The sequence below is a fragment of the Eschscholzia californica genome, unplaced genomic scaffold (assembly GCF_041429995.1).
Source record: "Eschscholzia californica isolate CP2 unplaced genomic scaffold, dmEscCali1.0.p SCAF_3, whole genome shotgun sequence".
Taxonomy (NCBI): Eukaryota; Viridiplantae; Streptophyta; class Magnoliopsida; order Ranunculales; family Papaveraceae; genus Eschscholzia; species Eschscholzia californica.
The window spans coordinates 61962557-61988913 of record NW_028238420.1 but is presented as its reverse complement, the minus strand read 5'-3'; the positions used below and the strand labels follow the sequence as shown (position 1 = coordinate 61988913).

The window sequence follows — 26357 nt, the reverse complement described above, 5'->3', positions numbered from 1 at the left end:
CAAAAGGAATAAATGATGTATACAAATATATACAGATAGGAGGAATATATACTACTAATATATAAGGGTAAAGATGACATGGGGTTGTTGCATGCAAGTTGCCCTAGACCCGTCCAAAAGACATGACTCACTTTATGTGGATGCCACCTTTGCAACAATTCAAGTGGGTTCAATCCTTCATTTTTAATACTATTATATTTTATGTTGGAACCAATCAACCACCCAATTTATGTTGAGTATGGACAAATCAAATCTTTTTAGTTGGTTAAGTATAAAAAACATTAAGTGAAGTTGGTGTGACTAGTCTAACTAGCTGGTGCCCTAAGCTCTTGCAACCCAAGTTTGAATCGCCATGTACCCACACTTTTACTTCTATTCTCCATAGGAAGTGGGTATACTCGAAAAAGTTGCATTTAGGTCATCCATTGCAAATTTGTATGTGTGCTTTATAACGTGTAATTACTCGATAATTCGAGAACAACCAAAATAATAGTGACCCAGACAAAGAATTGATAAATGAATCCCATAGTTTATCAGGTTGGCAACGTGATATTAAAAATCAATTTGCTTACTAGTAGTCTAGTACGTTATATATGGTTATTCTTACCTTTTCTTTAAACATGTTCATTCTTAACATGCACATTTGGTTTAAAATAGTTATTTTTCTTTTTAATTTGTGGTCGACCAAACACCTCAATGTATTGTTATTAGTATTTAATATTGTTGTTACATATTATAGTCTAAAAATCTGTTTTGGTTTCATACATATGCAATTATAGACTAGAGAAGAAAATATTAGTTGATGAAATTTCGTAATTTAGATTTATTTTACTTCTAAGAAAATAATTGATAAGTGAACTAAAATTGGTTATGCAAACATAAAAAAAATATTATTGTACTATAATTTTATAATGCAATCAATATTTATGATAATATATATGTTTTTGTGTAAAACTTGATCTCCAAATTAAATTGTTGGAATTTCATGCTCAGGATCGAATCAAAATATGCCAGTAGAGGAAAGTATGACATAACAACAAAACCTAAAAGGTCCCAAATTATGGCCTTGCACCAAATTCTTCTAGATTCTAAATACTTAAAAGCAAAAAAATTATAAGAGAAAATATTAGTTGTTAAATATAATTCTAATTATGGCCTCACTCCCATTGACTTCGTATTTTTCTTAATACTTCTTAGAATCTATTATATAGAAAACCCTAATTTCTTAAATAACAATAAACTTGGGGCCAGTAATTTTAAGACAACTTGTATGATGTGGATAAGTGTTCATGGACTGGTTTCTTGTTTCATATACTGTGGGCAACACAAAAAGCTAGTTATGCTTCATTTTCTCTTTCCAAATAATTCACGGTGCGAGTGTGTGAGTTACTATGAAGGGAGAAGGATCAAAATGGTAGTCCCGTTAGTCAGTGCATCTGCTCTGCCATGCGGAAGTCTCATGTCCGATGTCATACAAATGCAAATTCAGGAATATTCAACTTGGGTATAACTAAAGTAGTTTCTGTGGGCTTTAGGCCATTTCGTTTTGGTCGGCTTTAGACCACTTAATTTTGTCGGACTTTAAATCAGTAGTAATTCAGCAGTTATCGTTCTTATCACATCTTATCAATGTATCTACGTTGAATATTCAAAAAGAAAAAAAAATAATAATGCCCACAATTCATACTAGGGTTAATTACATTTTGCCTCACTACCAATGACTATATCACAAAAATAACCTCGTAAAATGTCAAGCTTCAAAAATGATCTAATTTTTTGTTTTTGTTAGTCTAGTTCAACGATTGACCTTTTCTTTCCTGTTTTCTCTTTCTTTTCAAAATTAATTTCAAACTCTTTTCTAGTTGGAGAAGGCATAGGTGAGCCACTCGTCGGCGACCCTTTATTAGGAAAACATATATCTTCTTTCTTTTCTCTCTCTCTTCTCTTCCCACCACCACTATCACCATTTTCGGATGGTTACCAACAATTCTTTACTCCCCCCCCCCTCCTTTTCTTGTTCCCTCTCTAAACTAGGCGTTAAAGATGAAGGTGAGGTTCCTCCTTCATCTTCATCGCAACAAATTTGTTGTTGTCTTCTCTGTAGCAAAAGATTCGACGTCATTGTAAAGACGAAGAGACCCTCTTGGTCTTCTTCATATTCATCGCAAAAAACATGTTGTTGCTACGACCTCTTCGTCTTCTTCACGCAACATATCCGCTACTTTTATGAAAACGGCTGGATCTCCATTACAACAAATTTTCTACTGCAATGAAGGCGAAAAGGAAGGGGAAAGTTCATTGACCTAGTCTATAGAAAGAGATAGAAGAAGGAAAAAGTATGGAGATTGCAGATCGGAAAGGTGGTGGTGGTAGTGGTGACGGCAAAAGAAAAAAGAAAAATAAGTTTTTTTCAATTAGTATTTCTGATGAAAGGTTGTCGTGACGTGGTGTGTCGGTTGCTTGTGACACCTTATCTTACTAGAAAAGAGTTGGGGATTCATTTGGAAAGGAACTATAAAAAAGTGAAAGGAACGGTCAACTGTTTAATTTGACTAATGAAAAAATCGAAAAGAAAAACCATTCTAGAAGTTAGTCATCTTGATGGGGTCATTTTGATGAGTTGGTTATCTTTAGGGGGCCAAAATGAATTACCTTATTTGGAGAAGTCTAGTCGGACAGAGAAAGAGGATAAGAGACCATGCTGATGTTGAATTAGTCAGACTCCAAAGCTCAAGGGGGGGATGAACCTACTAGTACTATCCCCAAGGACAATGAATAGAAAACAAACAGTAAAGAAAATGCCATTAAAACTCATGTGAATCTTCTATCAACTTGCTTTTTGGTGTGGGCTTTTTCCACAAAAAAATAGCAATATGTACAATATACAATAGTACAAGTATTGCATAAAATGTTATTTGGACGGACAAAGTGATAGATCTCAGGCCAAAAAGTTGACGTGTCCGTCAGGATTGGCCAAACATCTTCTTAGATGAAGAGGATATATTTTTCTACGACATTTGGCCTATTTTAGCCGCCCACATCAGCATTCGGGTTGGAATCGACCAGTTGTTTCGGGTTAAATATGACATATGTATACTTCTATTGCATGACCCACTTCCCATTCATTTTCCATGAATCTTCTTCCCACCATCCTCTCTTTAGATTTCTATATCTACTCTTGACCCACACCTATACCAGTACTCCCACAACATCAACTTGACCCACTGGCCATTCTTATACCAGTACACCCACACCAAATATCATACCCATATCTCCCTACAAAAATTATTTAATCATAGCTTGTTCTTACTCAACTCAACTTGCTTTCCTCCCTATATATTATTCTCAAATCAATAAACACTTCAATCCAGTATCCATTTCTTATTCCTCTATATCTCTCTTTCTCTCTTCTTTCTCTAACTACATCTTTCTCATCTCCCTAAACCATCACAAAACATGGATAGTTGTTGCATAGATGAAGGTACAATAAGTACTACTGATTCCATTTCAATAGAAACCAAGAATAATTCTAAGCCTGTGACAAAGTTATGGAGAATGGGTAGTGGAACAAGTAGTGTTGTTATTGATTTAGAAAATGGCATAGAAACAGAATCTAGAAAACTTCCTTCATCTCAATACAAAGGAGTTGTTCCTCAACCAAATGGTCGTTGGGGTGCTCAAATTTATGAAAAACATCAAAGAGTTTGGCTTGGTACTTTCAATGAAGAAGAAGAAGCTGCTAAAGCTTACGATATCGCCGTTCGAAGATTTCGTGGTAGTGATGCTGTTACAAATTTTAAGTTATCTGTTGGACAAGACGATTATCAAGTCGAAAACATTTTCTTGAATTCTAGATCCAAAGCTGAAATTGTTGATATGCTTAGAAAGCATACATATAGTGATGAGTTAGATCATAGTAGGAGAAATCAAAATAGTTCAAAAGCTATGGAAGGTAGATATTTGGGCTTAAGCGGTTCCGGGTTAGAACCCGTTTTACTAATGAAAGCCCGCGGATATTTGTTCGAAAAGGCTGTAACACCTAGTGATGTTGGTAAATTAAATCGGTTAGTTATACCGAAACAACATGCAGAAAAACATTTTCCTCTGGGAATCGGGTCAGTTTCGAAGGGTGTTTTATTGAATTTCGAAGATAATGAAGGTAAAGTTTGGAGATTTAGATATTCTTACTGGAATAGTAGTCAAAGTTATGTACTTACTAAAGGGTGGAGTCGGTTTGTAAAGGAGAAAAATCTAAAAGCAGGAGATGTTGTAAATTTTCAAAGATCGACAGGGTCAGATAACCAACTTTACATCGATTGGAAGCAGAGAAACGCAACTACCGGACCAAATCTAAGTTTGGGTGTAGAACGACTTGTTAAACGGGCCGAACCGTGTCAAATGGTTAGGTTATTCGGGGTCAACATTTTTAAGAGTAGTAATAATGTGATGGAAAGTGGTAGTAATATTAGTAGCTGTAAGAGTAGTAAAAGAATGATAGAAAATGAAGTAGTAGGGTCATTATCATATTGTTGTAAGAAACAACGCGTTATAGAAGTTGCTTCATAGCATAGCATTATTATCAATGTTCTCTCTCTCTCTCTCTGTCTAGATAGTAGATAGTTTGTACATGTTTGGAAGACTTTGAAAGTTATTAGGAGACCATGAAAGTCTTTGTAAGATGTCTTTTTATATGCCAACTTGTTGAAGCAATTTCTATATTTAAAAAGAAAAGAAGGACAAAAAAATGAAAAAGTTGAAAATTATAATTATTTTGTTTTGATCTTCTTGGACTATTTCTTATTTGTTTTTCTCAATTTGCAGTTTGGCACACCTAATTAACTTGAGTTATATGAATTTGTCCATCCATTAAAATATATGCTAGCATACGTGTATAAACTAAAATAGCCTTCACACAACATTTGTTTTTAGCCAAGAATCTTGTTTAATTAGCATTCTAAGAAACTACTCGAATTATAATAATATATGATTATACATTAATTATAGTATAGGATTAACCAAGTGGGCGATGACTAGTTTGTGATTTTGTTCCATGAACCCGTGTTTAGGCATTTTCTATGCATTCTTCACACATGTAACCGGACGAAACACCCATTTCACGCTCACCCATGGGTTGGGTTGTACGTGCAATTCATATAAAATTTCATTGACATTTTAATTGGTGGATATTTTAAGTGTAGCAAGCGACCTATTAAATTGAAAATTAGATGAAATTGTGATTGTTTTTATTGCCTTGGTTGCTTATTTAGGTGCATAATTAATCTAGACTATAGTAATGTGTTAGAAAATGGAACAGTCCACACAGTAGTAGATATAATTATATACTAGGATACGTCAAAGTCAATGAACATACATGTGGTCATATGGTTTGCACATAAACAGGATCACAATTTATAAATGTTTAAGCTATACTTTAGAAAGGGGAGGTCTTATAGGGATCATTCAGCATTTATTGTGAAGAGCAATGTTAGAAAAGGTTAAAAACCAATCAATAATCTTTTTTTATTGATATTTTGGAGTCAATTCTCTTTTATCTTTTCTGTTTTTCTTTACGATTAATTTACTTTGGATGAATGGTTGATTTGTATTGAAGTCTGAAGTAAGTATGATTTTGAAGTCTCTTTATAATTTTTCTAATGTTAAAGACACATAAAACCTTCTAATAATTATTCAACTGAATGTTCGAGTGACCGATATTGACATTGAAGTGAGGAAGAACTACTGGTACAAGGCGAAGTCGAAAGAAAGAACAAGTCTATCTAGTGAAACCCAAAATTGTTACCTCTTTATTTTCTTAATTTGGTATTCCTCGTGCTTTTGGAATGTTTGTATGTCGATTTTGTAATAAATTTTGATGTTACAAGTTTATGTTGTGAGGATTTCGAAATTTTGGTGTTCGGTCGGCCAAATCGAACTTTTTAGATACTTTCGGCAAAGCAATCTGATATCCACGACACATTTTAGATCAAAGTGAAACATGCTCGGGTTTGTAACAACAACGATGATTTACAAGGCGAAAAATCAAAACCAACAATCACTAAAATCATAATCAATGGCGGAGATCTTCATCTCAACATTTCATTTTAAGATGGTCGAAGATCCTATAGGTTGATGACTAATTTTGGGTTGTCATTGAGCAAGACTTTTAGCTTATAAATCAATTTAGTTCCCACAAAATTGGGTTAGAGCACTCCGGAAGTGTTAAAAACGTCTCCTACAAAAAGAAAGTTTATGAGAAAAGTGAAATACAGAAACTTCGTTAACAAAAAATGGGGGTGCATTTGACACACCTCATGTTGTACTTTGGAGAACAACCGTGATGCCATGTCGGCATTTATCTCGGCTGGATTTTGTCCGGAGTACATATTTTTTTTTGTTAAAGGGGTCCGGAGTACATGTTTCGTTAAGATTTAGTGAGCTCCATCTAAATTCTATTCGGACGCGTACCCAAAACGACGTGATAAATGTCGAGACATTTAGGGGGAGAGAATAGTCTACCTAGGAGCTAGGGGTCGCCCACAGTATCCATCCAGTGAGATTGTTGGCTCGCGGTTTTCTCTGGCTTTACCCGCATAACCAATTTATGTTCTTCCTTAAAACAACTACTATCCCCTCCCCTACCACCACGCCTACAGAGTCTAGAGAGAGAAAGTAGTAGTAGAGAGATGGTGACACTGATTGTAGCAACGACGATCGATCCAGCATCCATAGGCCCTGCCTCTGCTCTTTTAGCCATGCCCGGTTGGCACCCTGGCCCCCCTTTACAGGTTTGCACTAATAACAGAATCATTCCCCTCCTCTTTTTTTTCATTCTCTTCCACAAAATTCTCTAATAATATGATCTAATTGATGAATTTTTGGGGTGGGTTGGGGTTAATAGGAGGAAATTCCGAGTTATGTAAATGGGGAAGTGAGATTATTGAAACATGATAACAGCATTGTAGCGGAAGATCATTTGGATAAAAGGTGGGAACAAGTGACCGGAGAAGTAGTTGACGATGTCATTTTCCTTAGCAAGCATACTGCCGTTTCTAATCGTCCTGCCCTAACTGTTCATCCCATTGGTATTTCTATTTCACCTCTACTATTCAATTCCCAATTTTAAAGAGATATTAGATTTTTTTTTTTTCGAACTCAGGTCTGAAATCTGACTCCGGGTCTGAATTGACTCGAGTCAGATTCCAGATTGTTTGCTTTTTAGTCTGTGATGTCTGACTCATCTGAATTGGTTCATTTGTGTTTCATCATTGGGCGCATGGGCCATGTTAGTCTTCTAGGTACCGTTCCAATTTTATCACATGCCCGAAGGTACAGTTCATTTGGGACAGTGTTTCAAACTTTGGCTTCCGAAATGGAAAGGATACAGATGTTATCATCCAACCAAAGTGGGTTTCTCGATATACTGATAAATTTTTTTTTATCTTGCAAGGTATACCACATTTGCGCGAAGATGAGGTCTCTACTGCAGGTGGAAAACCTGGATGGGCAGCACCACCTAATCCTCGAATTGCAGCATGGTTGAGGCTTTTGAAGAAAATAGCTCAAGATCATAATCTTGTTCCTGAATTTGAGGTATCATTTGTAGTTCGTGGTTTACCCATGTATTCAATAAACTTGTTTATAATCGATTAGTTGATTAGACTTGGCACTATTAGTTAAAAATGAGGTAACTCGAATAAGAGACTAGGAATGAAACAAAGAACAGGTAATTATCAACCCCACAGGAAGTGTCGTTGCACGTTACAAAATTTCTAAGTGAATCAAGGTTAGCAAGGAGTCCGGCCTACTCCTAGAAGGGGTTGGGCTGCACCAACATAATCTTCCGTCCTGTATTAAATTCTCTTCGTATCATATGAACCAATTACTTAATGGTGCCATTGTTTATTTAAACAACAGCATGTGTATATCTATGTGTTTTTGGTTATATATGTATGTACTCTTTGATGTCATTTGCTTCTCTATAGATTACTCTGGAGGCTACCCATCATGGACCCGAGATCAACTCACCAACCATGTTTGTAGAGATCGGTAAGTTATTCCTCACTCTCACCAACCATGTTCGCAGGACTACGTTGTTTTATTTGGGTAGCTTTATTCTACTATTGCCTTCATACTTCATAGTGCAGAGTGATCGAAAATTTGTGGTAATTGGAAATGCTATCGAACAGTTCATTGCCATAGCTTAATTATGCATTAAGCTTAATAAGTGCATGTCATGCACACAATTTTTTGCCTTATCATTTGGCTAGTCATATTGTTCTTATTGTGCTGTTTTAGCTAGTTTTAGTCATTATTTTCCTTCATTTGGCAAGGATAGCAAATTAGATTGAGTTTCCATGTCTTCAATACCATTGCAATACTTAGACTTGTTGGCATTTTGTATCCCGTGCATTGAGTGCACTATGAGGAACTGATATAGAGAAACAAGGTTTGCTTGATATATTTATTTTCTTTTTCATTTTGTTGCCAGGTAGTACAGAAGAGTATTGGAAGAGGCAGGATGCTGCTCAGGCCATTGCTCAAGTGAGTAGCTATTATAATTGTTTTGTGGGCTATGTGAAGGCTTTACATAAAATTTTAAACATAAAAAGTCATTTTCATCACGCCTCATGTCCTATCAGCGTCATTTGTATAACATATAATTAAACCTTATCATATGCAAATAATTCCTCAGTACATATTTGTTTGTCCTCTCCCTTGTCAGCCTTCAACTTGATTCGTAGCACTACTTACGGGTGAGACACTTGCTCCTCGTCGTGCATGTGCATGTTCCATTCTACCAGGCTAACTTATTAGCACTGGATACCCATTCATTTTCGGAACCCGTGTTCAAAGACATGTTCAAAAAGATTTTTTTAAAGTAGAAAAGTAACATATTAACCAAGTGCTAATGAAAGTATTTCAACAAAAAAAAAAGTGCTTATGAAAGCACAAAAGGAAAGATAAGCATCCACCAAATTCGTGGGAGAACTACGTATTAGCAACCCTATTCTCCCAGAGTTCAACAAAAAGACAATAAAAATTTCAAATATCTTGTGGGCATTCCCCATGAGTAAATCAACGCCTTAATGAACATAAGGACTCAGGACTACATTCAAGTATTCAACATTGCAAAAAGGGCGTATATTTTTTTTCTAACCAAATACTCCACCAAACTGCGTACGGAGTAACTTGTTGAAGAACGCCCTTCAGAGTGTCCGATTTCTGGAACTTCCACATATTGAAGAAAGATTGAAAAGAGAGTAATGCTCCTCTAAATTAAGTTTATCCTAAATAGGAATTGATATATATATATATATATATATATATATATATATATATATATATAGTTTATCCTAAATAGGAATTGATATATATATATATATATATATATATATATATATATTATATTAGATAGTCCAAATAAAACAGTGGTTGATATTGAGTAGCGATATTAATCACATGCGCATGTAGGTATTGAACTTTCCCTGGCCTTGTAAATTGGTGATTAAGTACTGTTTTCTGCTTTGTATTCTAGCCCTAAACTAACGAGTTGTGTTTGATACTTGAAGTTAGTTTGGGAAGGACTTGGGCTTGGAGGTGGTGGTGACATTGGCAACTGGAGCAGGTATTGTTAAATTCTTCACATCATGTCTGTGGTTCATACTAATACTACTCCGTGCTCATATACTTATATCCTTGTACAATCAGTGGGCTTTCGTAATTGTCATTGTCGAAATCTGTACCTCACCGACAAGAGTAAACTTCATGTGAACCTGGCTTATTGTTAGGGTACTTCAAAATTTGCTACTGTAATTAAGATAGCACCATAAAGTATAAGGTTAATGTAGTTGGTTAATGGTCTGAGCCCCTAAGCCGGCTTCATGTATGTAAATGTTACTATTCAATTAGCTGATTTCTTCCGTTTGTGCATCTTAATTTTGTTTAATGATGCAGGAATAATGACAAAAAGAAGGTGCTTCTTGGGATAGGAGGGGGACATTATGTACCTAGACACATGGATATTGTTCTGTAAGTCGTTGAACGAATCACATTTAGATAAAGGTCGATCATAAATTTGATGGGTTCAATTGAAATGTTATACACATAATTGATTGTTTTCAAGGTCGCAGAACTCGATAAGCTTAGATATTTTAGAATTATTTCTTCTCGCTTATATGCCCAACTCCTTCCTCAATTTTTGCAGGAAAGATGGTATTTGGGTGGGACATTTGCTATCTGGATATTCCTTGCCGATGGAAGATCCAAACCAAAACAAAGAGCGAAAGGAGGTAGGTGGTGTCGGTGGAATGTGGAAACAAGCAATCAAGGTTTCATATGAAACTACTACATCAGCTTTCCCTGGTGGTGAAGTTCTGGCTCATCTAGATCAGAAGTAAGTTGCACAATAAAAAACTAACCCGTCTTTCGTCCTATAAAATACTTTTATACTGAAGTTTTTTTCTAGATTATGGGAGGCCTTGTTAGTTCTTGATTATCGATCAGTTGAGTTGAGTTGGTCGTGATTATATCTGATTATTGACCCACGTTTGATTCTGATTGTTGAAATGCAGAAGCTTCAAGAGCTGGCAAAAGAACGCCATTATAGGCTTCTTAAATGAACAGAATATAAAGATTGGCAAACCGAGTGACTTCAACTGATATATTCCTGGATCGTTGTCGTTTGGAGAAGTAGTAGCATATCCATTCACGATTCTCATTTTTCACGTATCCTTACCATCTTCAAATCTACGAAGGTAAGGGTATAGTGGCACACTTAGTTTGACATTTTGGGTTTATTTATCTAATGTTGTATCTAGATTTATATGCTTATATAAATTTGTTGGAATAGGTATTTTTTTTCTTCAGAATAACTGGCAATAGTCTGTTATAAATTTTGTTGTACACAATTTAGTTATACAGATACACTTTCTCTATTCATATCGTCAAGCCAAACAAAGAGTCTGCCAGACCATCCAAATCCTCGAACGAGCTTCCACCTTCTTGTACAGCAACTAAGGCGGCCTTACTGAGTTGAATCGCTCTAACTCCCAGCATATCCATTCACGATTCTCATTTTTCACGTATCCTTACCATCTTCAAATCTACGAAGGTAAGGGTATAGTGGCACACTTAGTTTGACATTTTGGGTTTATTTATCTAATGTTGTATCTAGATTTATATGCTTATATAAATTTGTTGGAATAGGTATTTTTTTTCTTCAGAATAACTGGCAATAGTCTGTTATAAATTTTGTTGTACACAATTTAGTTATACAGATACACTTTCTCTATTCATATCGTCAAGCCAAACAAAGAGTCTGCCAGACCATCCAAATCCTCGAACGAGCTTCCACCTTCTTGTACAGCAACTAAGGCGGCCTTACTGAGTTGAATCGCTCTAACTCTCTCTGAGTTGCTCTCACTCAGTGAGTTTGTTACAACTCGGGCTAACTCAGCTGGATTTGGTACAGAATTCTCACCTTCACAAGCTCTAATTGCAACACCCATATAGTCAACTAAGAGAGTCGCATTAAAAAATTGGTCAGACCCCATTGGCCATGTCAGCATCGGAACTCCAGCAACTAGGGATTCCATTACCGAGTTCCACCCACAGTGAGTCAAGAACAGGCCAATGGATCGGTGCTTTAGGATCTCCTTTTGCGGAGCCCAACCCCTAATTATTAAACCTTTTCCCTTCACACGATCTTCAAAACCAGGAGGAACCACCCCGTAATCTTCGGACACCTGTCCTATAGGTGCTTCCTTAACGACCCAAATGAATCGGGCACGACTCAGTTCCAACCCGGAAGCCAACTCTTCCATTTGTTTATTATTCAGTACAGCTTGACTGCCAAAACAAACATACACCACTGAATGATCCTCGCACGTGTCGAGCCATGATAAGGTATCACGAGATTCAGACGAGTTAGACCCACCATTCTCTATGGGGCCAAATGAACGAGGAGGAGGAAGCAACGGGCCCACACCCCAGACCCGCTTATGACCCATGACATTTTTCATGTGTTCTAAATATACTCTTTCTAAATTGTTAAACGAGTTAAATACCATTCCCCAGCTCGCTAGGTTAGCAAGCATATCGTCTTTGACAAATTCCGAAATTGGGTCTCCTTTTCTATAGAGTCGGTAAGCAGCAGGGAGATGCCACCAGGGGCAAATCGGACAATTGGGAACACGCGGAAACGAAATAAGTTTGTGGGGATTATCAATATAGAGATCAACGGCATCTGATTTATTGGATAAAGCTTGCCACAAAGAACTAAGGATAGATAAAGTAAGAGCCCCATCTGGACTAAAAACGATCCGCTTAATACCGAGTTGACAGCTGAGTTTCTGAGTCCACCCAAGAAGAAAATCGGAAATTATAGCCATTGGAGGAGAAGGATTAGATTTGAACCAATTAAGGATAGGATAATAAAGTTCACTCAAAGCCCGCATCATAGCCTTGAAATAAGTGGGTGGGAGATCTTTCATATTCTCTATACCTGTGGGTATAAGGGAAGAAGTATTGGTTGGGAAAGGAAGAATTAGGGTTTGAATTGAGGGGTGTAAGGAAAGAAGATGATGAAGAATGGGAAGATTTTTAGGTGTAATGAGTATTGTGATTGTTAATCCTCGAATTGCGAGTTGATGAGTGAGATCTAAGAGGGGTAATATGTGACCTTGAGCGGGAAAAGGGAAAACTAAGATATGGGAGGTCCTAATTTCACTAGATGAGTTAAGAGTTGACATGGCTTGAAGAAAATAAAATGAGATTTGTGATTGGTGAATGAGAGATGGTGGTAGGTGCCTTTTTAAATAAGAAGATGGATCTTAAGAGAAATGGGTACCCTAGAAATTACAATGAGGTTGTTTTAACAATTAGGTTTATATAATAAGAGACTAGATCTTGGATCTATGTGCATGTGTTTATAAGTCAACATCCTTCTTTTATTTTGATTCCATTTCTATTCTTATAAATTGTAAAACATGTAGTAATGAGTCATCCTCATTTAAAGTTCAACAAAAAAAAATCCTCATTTAAGATATGAAATAATGGGTTTTAACTTTAAAGAAAATAACAAATTTATTACCAAACTAAAGAAAAATAAAAAATATTTCAACAAAAAAACGAAAAGTTTAAAAATAAAAATAGTAGTTAATTAACTAAGTCTATTTTGTAATGCAAAAGTGACCTTTTTTTCAAGCTCAATATGTATTAGTCTTAGATCACTATCATGAGGTTACGGAGTCTGAGTTGTATATGTAAGTTCAAGCTCACTAACACTTAAAGATTTTTTTATGAGTTGTATCATGATTAGGATCAAAACCCTATAATAATAGGGTTTATGTCAAGATGGAAGTAACATCAGTAATTCTTGAATCTGGATTCTGAAATAAATTTTCACCTTTTATTATATGACAAATCAATGTATCGATAGGGGGTTTCCCCATTGTGGTCGGTAGAGGATACTCTTTAATAAAGAAAAGGGAGATGAAGGTGGTGGTGAGAACTCCTTCGTTGAGAACCAGAATATAAGAGTACAAGAAAGAATACGATCATAAACTAGGGGATCACTTTAGTCAGAGTCAATAGTTCTTTAAGGGGTTTCAAGGATAGCCTTTGGGTATATACACTGTGAGACCATCTGCAAACTCAATGACGATATTCATTGATCTGTGGTGGTTCAGGACCGGGCCGTTGACACGAAAGCAACACAACCCATTTATTAACCCCGTCTGTAAACTTGCAAAAAATTGGATGGGTGCAATGTCCGCCACGGTCCAACCCAGCGACACCACATACGCGTAAGTGTTGTTGCGATAGCGCAGGGTGTGGCGAGATTTCGTCGTCTGGCCACGTCACCGCGTCGCCCGTTTTATGCCCATGCCGAGCAGATTTGTGCCTTGTGGCGCGTCTGACATGCTGCGGACCTTTAACGGGCCCATGCTGCGGGTGATACGAAAAGGCCCAATTTGTAGACGGTACGGCCGGTTATGAACCACTCGTGTAGTCATGGATCTCGTCAGTTCCCATAGTATCAGAATAACAAAATTCCCAAATCCAAATAAACGAAACGAGAACACATGGAGATGAACGATTCAGAAAACAGAGATTTCATCGATTTTTCTTCATCATCTCCAAACAAACGACTAAAATTGCAAATTGAATCAGAAATTGTTTCCACAAAAGGGAAAGAGAAAATTGTAGATGAAAACGAGGAAGAAGTAATAATGGATAAAATTTGTGGGATTTGTATCAATGAAGAAGGGAAAGCAATTAGGGGTTTAATTGATAGCTGTGATCATTATTTCTGTTTCGTTTGTATAATGGAATGGGCTAAAGTTGAATCTCGTTGCCCTATGTGTAAACAGAGGTTTAGTACTATTCGTAGACCACCTAAAGATGGAGTTTTTATTAATGAACGCCTTGTTAATGTTCCTATTCGTGATCAGGTTCGACTTCTCTTTCTCTGAAATTTCTTTACTTATATTATTAGATTAAGTTTGTTGTTCTATACATATGTTTAGTACTTGATAAATACAAAATTAGGGCAAAAACTGTATAGGTAAAATCAGCACAAAGGGTAGAATTTAGAATATTGGCATTTTTATGATCCTATACTGTTGTGCAAGCAAACTTGCTATTGTTGATGTTGGTTTGTCGGCATTGCGTAATTTAAGCTTATAGGTCCAATTGCATGAAAACTTATTTGCGACTCAGCAAACTCTAAGCTGTCTAACTTGACCACATAAAGCTCATGAGTCTAGTGCTCTCTATTCCTGAAATCTCTAGGCTTGGAGGGAAAAAAATATTAATAATGTATGCATGTTGTATACAAGCTTTTGTTTAAAATTGTATATGTGAGTGTTGGCACCTGGATTGTAGTTTGCAGTATTCTATACCTTTTGCCGGTTTAGGAATAGCTACAAACTGGTGCCTGTGTTACATAGCTAATACGGTATCTATGTTAAGTAACTTCTAACAATTACTTATAAAGAAAATACCATTATAGCTATCGTTGCAGCTCTTTAGGGTATTTTATTCGAACAATGGCTTGCTCTAGGTAATATAAGTACCTGTATAAATAGCTCCAAATACTGGCTTTCTTTTACTTAGTTTTTACTTTTCAAGCTTGCTATTTAGTTGGTTGGACGTATTTGCAGGTTTGGCATCCTTTCGGTAATGTGACCTCTGGGCCTTCCGATCCTTACGCCAAAGTGAGTTGTATTGAATGCCATAGTTCCTTGGATGAGAGTCTCCTACTACTTTGTGATCTTTGTGATTCTGCTGCTCATACTTATTGTGTAGGCTTGGAGTCAATCCCTGAAGGAGATTGGTTCTGCCATGATTGTACCGTTTCAAAAGATGATCATAGCAACAGCCATCTTGATAACGATTGTCAAGATCAAGATCCCCCAGTCTCTGATACAACTCAGATGATCGGCTCAAGTGTTTCAATTGTGGAAATTGTACAGGAATCAAATCCTATGCAGTTTAACAGACCACTTGGAAGAACATCTTTGCGTCGTTGCCCATTGCCACCTCCTTCTACTATTGTCGACGATAGAACAACTGGAACCAGAGTGAATAACCCGACTGGGAGGACCTTACGTCGATGTCGTGATGTGCAAGCCCATATACGATCTTTACGTGAAAACTGGAATGCTTTGCGGAGTGGATCAATGTGCTTCTCCTCTGATGTGGCCGATTCTGGTAGCAAAAATAAGAAGTCTAGCAGTGGAGAAGTGATTCATGACAAGAAAAGTGAACCACGGAATACCACCGATGGCACTCCTACTGGAGAGTCATCAAAAGAGAAAAGATATGATACTGATAGAGCATGGAAGATGTTGGATATTGCGAAATCAGTCAAACATGCTCGTGATAGCAAAAGCAGTACGCATCAGGCCTCTAATCACTTGAGAATAAAGAAGAATGCTCCAATAGAAACAAATGTTAGTTTCACAAACTCTCCTGCATCAAAAAATAAATCGCTTCCACATAAGAATAATTGGGGGTTCACATCAGAAAATAACGGATCTCAGTTTATCGGGATAGCACATGGAAAGCATTCATCTCAGATTACTGAGACAGAGAACCTTTCTAGTTCGAGAGATGCAATAGGAAAGAGTTTCAAGGGGAAGAAGAGGGACCTGACCACTGCTCATTCGTCAGGGTTCTGTGACTTTTCTCCTAGGCAGGTTCACACATCACTTCCAATAAATGTTTGTCATGAAAATGTCAAAAATATAACATTGCAGTTCAACCATGGAAGTGTAATTAATGAACGAGATAGGTTAGATGCTTCAGTTCCTTGCAGTGCGCCACTCGTGAGAAGATCTGGTTGCAAGTCAGAGTCTTCAAAAGGAAAAGATGGGCTAGATAATAATTATGATTGCAAGTCAGAGAGTTCAAAGGAAAAAAGTAGACTGGGCAAAAGTTCTGCTAATATTGTCACTAAAAATGATGGTGGTGCCAAGAGTGAAGTTCAATCGTTGGTTAAGTTAAATCTAAAACTACTAAGCAGAAAGAAACAGTTAGGTATGTCTCATTTTCCTAATTTTAGATCTCATTTCTTTTCTCATAAGTCGCAGATGAATAACTTCAACCAGTTCTAACTACCAATTGTGATTTTTATATGTTATATCTGCCTCTACATGCTAAAACTTATTTACCAAATGGAATAGGCCAACTCCCATGTTCATTTATGAACATCTTTGAACTTGTTGCCTAAAAAATTTCTCTGCATCACCTTGTTCTACATAACAAGCGGGGATCTTGTATATTATCTTTGAAAATAAAGCATAAATAGAAGGAAGACTGTTTCTCCTTAAGCTAGAACTTTTGTTAATGCTGGACTGAAGTGAAAATGATTACTTCCTGTGTTGCTACCTCAGTTTTATAATACATTTAAAATGTTCACTGCCTAGTTTGTGCTATGGCTTGTGTTTTGTCTTTGTCTTGTAAATTGATAGTGTTAAGATTTAACTAATAGAAATGAGCGAAGTAGAACTGTGATTTTGTTCAGTTGTATTGAGCTCTCATTGTTTCCAACTTTCTGCTTTTTATCACTACCCTATGGCAGCATTTTCGAAATGTCGAGTAGGAAGTCACAAGTTAAGTAAGTTATTTTGATAAATAATGAGCTAGTGACTTGTGGTTCCTATCATTTTGTTAGAGCCAATTGTGACTAAACAATGGGCTGGTTGGTTCTTTCCTCGAAGAAATAGTGTTTTCCGGATATAACTATATATCAATGAGCAGAGTTTGAGATCTGTTTTAGAGTTTAGACTGTGTTGATGAAGACGAAGTACTTGAGGAAACTTCTCTTAATTTTACCCATTTTGACTGCATTAGTCTACCTTTTCGTATCTAAGAAAAATGTAACATGGACACTGTTTCGAGTACGTTATCTGAATCTGGTACGAGGTCGTGCCACTAAAAATCCCAAAAAAGATATAATGAAGGAACAGGTGTGCATATATATATATATATATATTTGTGTCTTAGTGTTCGGTCATTTTTTTTTGTTTCCAATTTTTTACCATTAGATCAACCATTGTCAAATTATACACAAATCACTTGATTGAAGAGTGGGGTTCTTATTGAACTAACATGATTTTGTGCAATTACATAAAAGATGTACACCAAATCTAAAAACAGAAGTGCCAAAGATTTGAGCAAGTATCGATGGACAAGTCGTTTTATAAAAGATGTACACCAAATCTTGTTGGAAACGCAAGTCTTTTCTTACTCAATATATTAAATTGTGTTCTCTTGTATGTGTGGCATAAACCCCACAACTCAATCTGAAATTATACCCATGAGTGATTGCGGCCATCTTACAAGTATTTGGGTATTTTATACAAGTATCCTGTATCCGTATTAAACCCAGCAAAAATTATTAAAAGGACTGTTAATGTCATTTAGGTTTCATACTTGATTATCAAGACCATGAACTGAGTATCATTAATGTCGTCGCTTCTGCAGGTGTGGATGGATTCAAGGAAATTGCCAGGCTTTCCACTCATACCATCTTGGCTGCATGTGGGTTGGAACACACAAAGTCCAATGTCCGTTCCTTCTCCAAGTCTATATGCAGGCATGTTGATCAAACACAACAGCAGCTTCGAATGTCAAAATTAATGCCCACTTCTTGCAGAGAATGTTTTTATGCCTTCGTAAAAGATGTGGTTAGCTCCATTTTGACTGAGAAGCTGACTTGTGGTCATTCAAATTCCATCACTCTGAGTTCTAGTTAGCTCTTTTCTAAGTGGATCACAATTCACAGATCTTAAGAATTCTCTCCCAGGCGTGTATTTTTACTTCAAGGATTCAAAAGACCCAACATGCTTGGAAGCTGATTCTTAACGAGATCCAGTTGTCAGTATAAGGATACCCTCTGAGATAGTTGGGTTCAACAATATTGAAAGATAGAAGTGGAAGATGTTCCGTGAGCACTGAAGAGTTCTCTTATATAGTTTCATCTAATGGTGTAAATCCTGTTTAATTAACGTCATTCAACTTTTCTGCATCTGCTTCACTTCATATTCTATTGCAGAGCATATTCTTACCACTTCGAAAAAGTTACTTCTGCCAATGCTTTCTAATCATTCATTTTTAACAGAGGGTTCCGTGGGGATGTGAGTTCACTATCCCAAGATATTACTCAAAGAAGTTGATTTGCTTTTTGATGAACTCTTATATCGGTGTTTTTTACAACATGACATCAGCACTGGCTCAGCATCTAATTCAGGGTAAGTGTTTGCATATCTTAAATTTACAGGATATTTTTTCTTGTTATCAACTTATCATTATAATTTTTGGCCGACGCTTCGGGGAAATAAGAAAATTGTTGACAATTTCTTCTCCACTCGTGAAAGGATCGCCAGTAAACTGTCATTGCCGACAACTTTAAATTATTTTTTTTCAAATCTTTCTCGATCATCTCTCCTTTGACACCAAATCTGGCCACCACCATCATCATTTACCTATCTCTCGTTTTCTCCCTCTGTTTCCCTCATTGTTTCTCCCTCTCTCTATCGCGCTCTCTCTACCACTTCATGTCTCTCGCTATCACTGCTTCTCTGTCGCTCTCTCGCTCATTGTGTCTCGCTCTCTCGCTCATTGTGTCTCGCTCTCTCTGTCTCACTAAGTCTTTCGCAGAATTCGCGGCAGCCTCATTTTTCGACTACATGGTCAGTTGGTCAAGGACTCAAGGGATTCTCTACGAAATGGGAACCAGGTATTATGGATCAATTACAACTCAAATGAGAAAATTCACTGCTGATAGATTATGATAAATATTAAGAATGGTTACAAAGAAGTACTCATTAAACAAAAATAAAGCATATGTTAGGCGTGCAAAACAAAAAACGAGTTGGTTTTGGATTGGAATATATTGTTATTGCTATTTCTGTGCTAGTTGTTGGATATTAATAGGAACACAAGGCGAGGAGCCTTTGAAACAACCACTTGCTACTTCGTAGTTTACCCGCTGCATTGGATGAAATGCATCGTAATAAAGACGCTTATTTCTGTCGATGCATGGTGCCTGGTTTGGAAGGCACTGCGTTGTTCCATTGCCTCCAACGACACAGCATGGTGTATTTCCTCCAGTATACCCTAAATTGGGAGAAAACTTCATAAGTACATCAGTATTATGGGAAAATTAAGAAGAAATCTTGAACTAGCATTTACTAGCTAATTAAGGTAATGAGAAATGGTATAATTTACCAAATTTAGGAGGGTTTTGGTTCTTGTCATAGCTATCTTTGTAGATTTCTCCCCGTACAAAGGTTGAGCCTTGTAAGCTGGAGCTAAGCTCTTGTATCATACTCGGAAATCCCATATTGTAAATGTTAATCAAAGCATTGATGTTTTCTACACATGGAGTTTCTACTTTTGGAATCACACTGTTAACTATAGCAGGCAAACACCCGATTGGTCCGATATTGAAGACTAAAAATTTTCTCGCACCTAAGTTATACAAATTCTGCAAACAATAAAACCAATTAGGAAACAAAGATCAACGAAAAGAAATGTGCAGTGATCAATGCTTATATATGATAAAACTTAGTCTCGTTATAGATATTACGTACCGTTAAATGTTGTTTTAGAGTGAGTAATAAATGATCACCAAATTGCTTAGGAGTGCTTGTTTTGCTACTGTTGTAATATGCAGGTTGAAGATAGTTGTTTATATAGTCATTGCTACCGATCGAAATCACAAAAATGGATTTAGCCAAGTAACGGGAAAGCTCATCTGAGTTCTTGAACAATCTCGGTAAATCCTCTTTCACTGTTTTGTCGAAGTAGTTTATCTGTTCTTCCATACTTAATATGTCTCCCTGCACAAACAACTTCGTGTTATCAATCAAACTAAAAGAAAAGAAACAAACAAACCATCAGAGCCGTGTAGTATATATGTTTAGTTGATTGGTAGTTTCTTACTACTGCAGATCCTGTTTCAGAAAGAATGCCGCCTGCTCCGGAAGCATAATTCACTCCTGTTGTTATTCTGCCCTTGTCTTCATTCGATAGACTCAAATATGCTGGTGCATATGGTATTCCAAGCCATTTAGCTGCAAACAAAAGAACCCAAACAAGGTATTAACACCATCTTTCTTCTACCTTTATCAATTGAAGTCAAGAGTAGATTATACATACCAATGAAATCAACGATGGTGTAGCCATTGGTGAATCTTCCACTGGCGGTTCCGCCAGGAAAATCTATTCCATATGGCTTATAATTTGCTTTTGCTTTTGTTTGTAGAAAATTGTTGTTGCCACTGTCGACAAGAGAGTCACCAAACACATATAGTGCTGGGGCAGCTTGATTTGGGGCGGCAGCCGTTGCGAAGAAGAGATATTCATAATGGAGGAAAAGAATGCAGAAAGAGAGAAGAGATTTGAATGGAGAAGAGATGGAGTTCAGAATCCAAGCCATTACTTGTAAATTGTGTGAATTAAATGTTGATTTAGGTGAATTTATGCAAAAATTGAGTTCTTAAATATTACTAGCCTCAAATCATAAATTTCATTGTAATTCTTGTCTTTAATAGAAACAAAAGATTTTTAACAAGTAAATGGAGAAGAAATGGGGAAATTTTCTAAAATTGTTCTTAGGTAACATAGAGAATTTAGAGTGAACTTTGGAAGGATATTTCACAAGAGATCTGGTTAAATGATCTCTACCTAGGCCCATTCAACCATGAAAGACCACGCGCCCAAAAGGAAAGGAAAATCCATCCTAACTCAAATTAATGCCACTACTTTGATGTTTGAAATAGGACTTTCTATTGCATAATACTAGGCGTAGCCACGGCATGATGAAAAATTGATTTTAAACATGTAACTGATATTGAAGGGCTAGGTAAAAGAAGAAAATGTTTGACTAATGATAGACCGTGAAGAGTGTGGAGGAGAGAGAGAGAGAGAGAGGTCTTTTTTGCCCTAGCTAGATGGGAGAAAAATTTATAATAACAATGGTTATCCCCGTACCACTTACGCTTAAACAAAAAATGTCGGCTAATAAAGACATCAACGACGGTTTTCTACTTTTCTCCAAAGTCGTCGACAAACAAGGGATGGCGACAGTTTCCAAAGAGACGTCGCTAATTGCTCACTTCTTTGCAGTGAGGGCGTGTTCCACCATTTCCACATTATTACATGAGTGACAATCCAGGGAGTTATCAATATATTTACCAATACGTTGTTTCACCGGTAGACTAGAGGAACAACATTTTCGTAAACATAAATTTACTCCAGGAATAGTTTTGATATTCGAAATGAAATTCATACAATTTCTACCGGATGTACGTGCGCTTGGGTTACAACTAGTTGTCGATACGTTGAATCATGTCCTTTAGTCTGAATATCAATAGCTTTTATAAAGTTAGGATCAAATATGCTATGAATAGTAGAATCATTCCATTGATTAATATTGAAAAGTTGGTACACCCAAATAAGATTTGAATTGTACTTATTTAGTAAGATTGCAATATATTGCTATTGCTATTGCTGTGCTAGTTGTTGGATATTAAAAGGAACACAAGGTGAGGAGCTTATGAAACATCCATTTGCTACTTCATAGTTTACCCGCTGCATTGGATGAAATGCATCGTAATAAAGACGGTCATTTCTGTCGATGCATGGTGCTTGGTTTGGAATGCACTGCGTCGTTCCATTCCCTCCAACGGGACAGCATGGTGTATTTCCTCCAATATATCCTATATTGAGAGAAAAATTCGTAAGTACATTAGTATTATGGGAAAATTAAGAAGATATCTTGAACTAGCATTTACTTGTCAAGTAAGGTGATGAGAAACGGTATATTTACCATATTTAGGAGGGTTTTGGTTCTTGTTATAGCTATCATTGTAGATTTCTCCCCGCACAAAGGTTGAGCCTTGTAAGTTGGAGCTGAGCTCTTGTATCATACTGGGAAATCCCATATTGTAAATGCTAACCAAAGCGTTGACGTCTTCTACACATGTAGTGTTTACTTTTGGAATCACACTGTTAACTACAGCAGGCAAACACCCGAGTGGGCCGATATTGAACACTACAAATTTTCTCGCACCTAAGTTAAACAAATTCTGCAAACAATAAAAACAATCAGGAAACGAATTAAGATCAAGGAAAAGAAATGTGCATTTATCAATGTTTATATACCCCCGTTATTATTAGGATCCACCCGGATCCACGGACCAACGGATCCATCTTCGTTGCCCACATGCTCGCCCAATATCGATCTAGTTAGATAAATATTGTTACAGATACTGTATCTCTGATAACTACGTTGATTTAATGTATTACTTATAACACGTACCGTCAAATGTTGTCTTAGAGTAAGTAATAAAAGATCACCAAACTGCTGAGGAGTGCTTGTTTTGCTACTGTTGTAATATGCAGGTTGAAGATAGTTGTTTATATAGTCATTGCTACCGATCGAAATCACAAAAATGGATTTAGCCAAGTAAGCGGAAAGCTCGTCTGAGTTCTTGAACAATCTTGGTAAATCCTCTTTCACTGTTTTGTTGAAGTAGTTTGTCTGTTCTCCCATGCTTAATACCTCTCCCTGTACACACAACTTCGTGTTATCAATCAAACAAAAAGAAAAGAAACAAACAAACTACGAGAGCCCATGTATATAGTTTATATGTTTAGTTGATTGGTACGTAGTTTCTTACTAATGCAGATCCTGTTTCAGAAAGAATGCCGCCTGCTCCTGATGCATAATTCACTCCTGTTGTTATTCTGCCCTTGTCTTCATTCGATAGACTCAAATATGCTGGTGCATATGGTAGTCCGAGCCATTTAGCTGCAAACAAAAGAACCCAAACAAAGTATTTACACCTTCTTTCTTCTACCTTTACCGATTGAAGTCAAGATTAGATTATACATATATACCAATGAAATCTACGATGGTGTAGCCATTGGTGAATCTTCCACTGGCGGTTCCGCTAGGGAAAATATCTACCCCATATGGCGTAGTTATTCTGCCCTTGTCTTCATTCAGTAGACTCAAATATGCTGGTGCATATGGTAGGCCGAGCCATTTAGCTGCAAACAAAAGAACCCAAACAAAGTATTTACACCTTCTTTCTTCTATATATCTTTACGAATTGAAGTCGAGCTTATATTATATATACCAATGAAATCTACGATGGTGTAGACATTGGTAAATCTTCCACTGGCGGTTCCGCTAGGGAAAAAATCTACCCCATATGGCGTATAATTTGCTTTGGCTGATGTCTGTAGAAAATTGTTGTTGCCACTGTCGACGAGAGAGTCACCAAACACGTATAATGCTGGTGCAGCTTGATATGGGACGGCAGCCGATGCGAAGAAGAGATATTCATAATGGAGGGAAAGAATGCAGAAGGAGAGAAGAGATATGAATGGGGAAGAGATGGAATTCATAATCCAAGCCATTATTTGTAAATTGTGTGAACTAACAATTGATCTATGGTGAATTTATAGAAAAATTGAGTTCCTAAAATACTAGTACAAGCCTCGACCATGAAATAGTATGCGCCCAAAAGAAAAACAGTAGGCTGGACCCCAACCAACTAACAAATAAACTACAGTAACCGTCTCATGGAACGCCTGCTTGGGTAAGATGGTCAACCATTCACCTCATTGGCATAAGTTCAAGTCCCACTAGTTGCTTTTGTATTTGGACCCTATACAGATGACCAAATCATCAAAATGACCCCCTAAAGATGACCAGCTTCAAATTTGGCCCACTTTTTCATTTTTCCATCATCTATTCTGTTAGAAGTTACTGAGCTGTCTTTTTCAACCTAAATTGCCCCTAAACCATATCTTGTCAGCCGACTTTTTGTAATCCCAAGGCTAATAGTTACTTTCTTTCTCTTCACATACAACAACTTTAAATTAAAACTCCAAAACCTCCATTAAACCCAACCTCAATTAAACCAATATTATAAAAATTTTATAATAAACCTACTAACAATGATTAGGGTAACAAATAGGCTTTGGCTTCTAATAAGTTCTTGGTGGTTGATTCCGCCAAATGATGCTTCAAAGACCAAGAGGTCTCAATTTCTACTGTTTCTCTCTAGTTTTATTGACGGGCTCAATTTCTACTGAAAATTTTGATCATCTAATGAAGCTCCTTTTAGAATATGTTAGTTCTGAACAATCTTCTCTCTCTTGGAAGAAGACAAAACGCCAAAACTCTAAACTACGACGAAGATATTAAACGACTGACGAGAGCAAAGAGGATTCATCATCTATTAGTTCTACTAACTATACAAACTCCGATGAGAAATTAAATCACAATCCGTTGAGTAATGAAGAGAATTCTACCGAGAAGATTGGAAATAGTGAAGAACAAGGTCGAGAAAAAACAACAAATTTCGCAGTTAAACCTTCTTATCGAGCTTCTGCTCTTGCTCATCGGAGAGTTAAAGAATGCCCTCTTAGTTATGATGTTGTTTTTGGATTGGTTGGACTGTTAGTCATGATTTTGTTGTTCTTTAGAAGTTTTATTGGTTTTTTGTATTCAATTAGCTTGAAGTTAAATAGTTTTTGAGCTTTCATGTTAGATTAATTGAAGAAATCAGTGAAAATTACATGATTATGAATAGAAGTTATGTTATGAAATTATCTTTCTATCTCCCTCTCTCTTCCTTTTATCTCTCTACACTCCATACTGATATCATCGTTATTTTCTTTCATATTTTTCGATAATGGATTCTTTCACTTCTCTCCACTAAATCAAACATGATTAGGATTGATTATAAGAATTCTGTAATATCGGTTTAATGGAGGTTTTTGATTTAAATAGTGGTTTAGAGTTTCGACGAAGTTTTGGTGTTCTAATGGAGAGTGGTTGCAAGTGAAGGGAGAAAAAGTAATAATTAGCATTAATGGGATAAGAAAAAATATCGGCTGACAATATATGGTTTAGTGGCGATTTTGGTAGAAAAAGACAAGTCAAGATGACGGAAAAATGAAAAAGAGGGCTAAATTGAAAGCTGGTCATCTTTGGGGGACCATTTTGATGAGATGTTCATCTTTAGGGGGCCAAAATGGACTTGACCCTATTTTATTTCCCTTTTTACTAGCCAACAACATACGGGCCTGTTTGGTTCTGTTTCCAAAAGAGAATCACAGTCCTTTTTTTTGTTGAACAAGAATCACAGTCCTTCAAACTATATATATATTTTTTTCTCTTGTGCACAATATATCAAACTATCAGTTGTCCCATCAAAGATAGGGTAATGGAGTAATTGATCCACCACTGCTAATTTTATCTAACAAAGTAATTTCTAAATATAAACAGGATTCTGCAATTACACACAGTTTGACCTATCTACAAATTTCTAATTCACATAATACTAGTTAGCCGATGAATTTATATAAAATGAGTTAAACATGATAGTACATGAGGATTGAAGACCTTTATCGTGCGCTCTTAACATAAAAATAGCTTTTTATCGACTTTAATTATTTAGTCTGGGCCTGCACCAATTTCAAGTTCCGCCTCTTATTCTTAAAACAAATTAACACCACAGTTTTTACATTTAAAATAACACTTTCTTTTGCATAATACTATGTATAGGCGTGTAGCCGCCATTGTATGAGGCATTATCAAAAATTGATTTTAAACATGTAACTAATATTGAAGGGCGAGGTAAAAGAAAATGTTTGATTAATGATAGATCAACAAAATTTTGAGAAAGAAAACTATGAACGTTTAGTGGAGTATTTTTTGTGGAAGTTTTTGAAATTATAAAAGAATGTGAAGAGAATCTCCTATTAATACTAATTACAAAATCACTTTTAATTTGTTCTCAAATGATCTTTTAGTGGGGGTTATT

General features: G+C 36.5%; 5 protein-coding genes and 1 pseudogene across 22 annotated transcripts; 3 read left to right on the top strand and 3 right to left on the bottom strand.

Moving 5' to 3' along the window:
• Nucleotides 1–2029: 2029 nt before the first annotated feature.
• On the top strand, nt 2030–4769 carry LOC147552932 (AP2/ERF and B3 domain-containing transcription factor RAV1-like). The gene has a single exon (XM_086671874.1). It carries the CDS (start codon nt 3457–3459, stop codon nt 4564–4566), a length of 1110 nt encoding a protein of 369 aa, XP_086528000.1. The 5' UTR covers nt 2030–3456; the 3' UTR covers nt 4567–4769.
• A 1706-nt stretch (nt 4770–6475) lies between these two features.
• Nucleotides 6476–10892, top strand: GEK1 (D-aminoacyl-tRNA deacylase). The gene is made up of 9 exons (XM_086664777.1): nt 6476–6785; nt 6899–7082; nt 7448–7590; nt 7983–8046; nt 8489–8541; nt 9570–9625; nt 9955–10029; nt 10205–10393; nt 10572–10892. Exons 1-9 carry the CDS (start codon nt 6684–6686, stop codon nt 10657–10659), a joined length of 954 nt encoding a protein of 317 aa, XP_086520903.1. The 5' UTR covers nt 6476–6683; the 3' UTR covers nt 10660–10892.
• A 300-nt stretch (nt 10893–11192) lies between these two features.
• Nucleotides 11193–12973, bottom strand: LOC147552930 (UDP-glycosyltransferase 89B2 pseudogene; annotated as a pseudogene). The gene has a single exon (XR_015236549.1). The product of XR_015236549.1 is annotated as a UDP-glycosyltransferase 89B2 pseudogene (transcript).
• A 714-nt stretch (nt 12974–13687) lies between these two features.
• LOC147552928 (uncharacterized) lies at nt 13688–21119 on the top strand. 16 transcript variants are annotated; one of them, XM_086664765.1, is made up of 9 exons: nt 13688–14453; nt 15165–16542; nt 17992–18103; nt 18314–18494; nt 18629–18758; nt 19168–19246; nt 20186–20287; nt 20475–20610; nt 20777–21119. In XM_086664765.1, the coding sequence occupies exons 1-4, from the start codon at nt 14085–14087 to the stop codon at nt 18363–18365; spliced, it is 1911 nt and encodes a 636-aa protein (XP_086520891.1). In that variant the 5' UTR covers nt 13688–14084; the 3' UTR covers nt 18366–18494; nt 18629–18758; nt 19168–19246; nt 20186–20287; nt 20475–20610; nt 20777–21119. The 16 variants fall into 16 exon arrangements, with proteins under 16 accessions (XP_086520891.1, XP_086520887.1, XP_086520899.1 ...); XM_086664761.1 differs by having other exon boundaries at nt 20463–20610; XM_086664773.1 differs by having other exon boundaries at nt 18293–18494.
• Nucleotides 19410–20950, bottom strand: LOC147552929 (GDSL esterase/lipase 7-like). Its single transcript, XM_086668665.1, has 5 exons — nt 20671–20950; nt 20455–20585; nt 20103–20351; nt 19738–19996; nt 19410–19626 (listed from the first exon to the last, which is right to left on the bottom strand). The coding sequence occupies exons 1-5, from the start codon at nt 20948–20950 to the stop codon at nt 19412–19414; spliced, it is 1134 nt and encodes a 377-aa protein (XP_086524791.1). The 3' UTR covers nt 19410–19411.
• A 792-nt stretch (nt 21120–21911) lies between the features above and the next one.
• LOC147552927 (GDSL esterase/lipase 7-like) lies at nt 21912–24003 on the bottom strand. 2 transcript variants are annotated; one of them, XM_086664775.1, is made up of 6 exons: nt 23658–24003; nt 23416–23568; nt 23196–23326; nt 22835–23083; nt 22343–22601; nt 21912–22232 (listed from the first exon to the last, which is right to left on the bottom strand). In XM_086664775.1, the coding sequence occupies exons 1-6, from the start codon at nt 23938–23940 to the stop codon at nt 22018–22020; spliced, it is 1290 nt and encodes a 429-aa protein (XP_086520901.1). In that variant the 5' UTR covers nt 23941–24003; the 3' UTR covers nt 21912–22017. The 2 variants fall into 2 exon arrangements, with proteins under 2 accessions (XP_086520901.1, XP_086520902.1); XM_086664776.1 differs by lacking the exon at nt 23416–23568 and having other exon boundaries at nt 23658–23950.
• Nucleotides 24004–26357: the final 2354 nt, after the last annotated feature.

Coding starts and splice junctions, on each gene's coding strand:
- LOC147552929 (XM_086668665.1), bottom strand. CDS start 20,950: ATGGCTTGGATTCTGAACTCCATCTCTTCTCCATTCAAATCTCTTCTC. Junction 20,586..20,670: donor CACCATCGTTGATTTCATTG/GTATGTATAATC, acceptor TTTTGTTTGCAG/CTAAATGGCTTGGAATACCA. Junction 19,627..19,737: donor CCAAAACCCTCCTAAATTTG/GTAAATTATACC, acceptor CTCCCAATTTAG/GGTATACTGGAGGAAATACA.
- GEK1 (XM_086664777.1), top strand. CDS start 6,684: ATGGTGACACTGATTGTAGCAACGACGATCGATCCAGCATCCATAGGC. Junction 7,591..7,982: donor ATCTTGTTCCTGAATTTGAG/GTATCATTTGTA, acceptor GCTTCTCTATAG/ATTACTCTGGAGGCTACCCA. Junction 8,047..8,488: donor AACCATGTTTGTAGAGATCG/GTAAGTTATTCC, acceptor TTTTGTTGCCAG/GTAGTACAGAAGAGTATTGG.
- LOC147552932 (XM_086671874.1), top strand. CDS start 3,457: ATGGATAGTTGTTGCATAGATGAAGGTACAATAAGTACTACTGATTCC.
- LOC147552928 (XM_086664759.1), top strand. CDS start 14,085: ATGGAGATGAACGATTCAGAAAACAGAGATTTCATCGATTTTTCTTCA. Junction 14,454..15,164: donor ATGTTCCTATTCGTGATCAG/GTTCGACTTCTC, acceptor ACGTATTTGCAG/GTTTGGCATCCTTTCGGTAA. Junction 16,543..17,991: donor AAGCAGAAAGAAACAGTTAG/GTATGTCTCATT, acceptor TCGCTTCTGCAG/GTGTGGATGGATTCAAGGAA.
- LOC147552927 (XM_086664775.1), bottom strand. CDS start 23,940: ATGGCTTGGATTATGAATTCCATCTCTTCCCCATTCATATCTCTTCTC. Junction 23,084..23,195: donor CTGAAACAGGATCTGCATTA/GTAAGAAACTAC, acceptor TTGTGTGTACAG/GGAGAGGTATTAAGCATGGG. Junction 22,233..22,342: donor CCAAAACCCTCCTAAATATG/GTAAATATACCG, acceptor CTCTCAATATAG/GATATATTGGAGGAAATACA.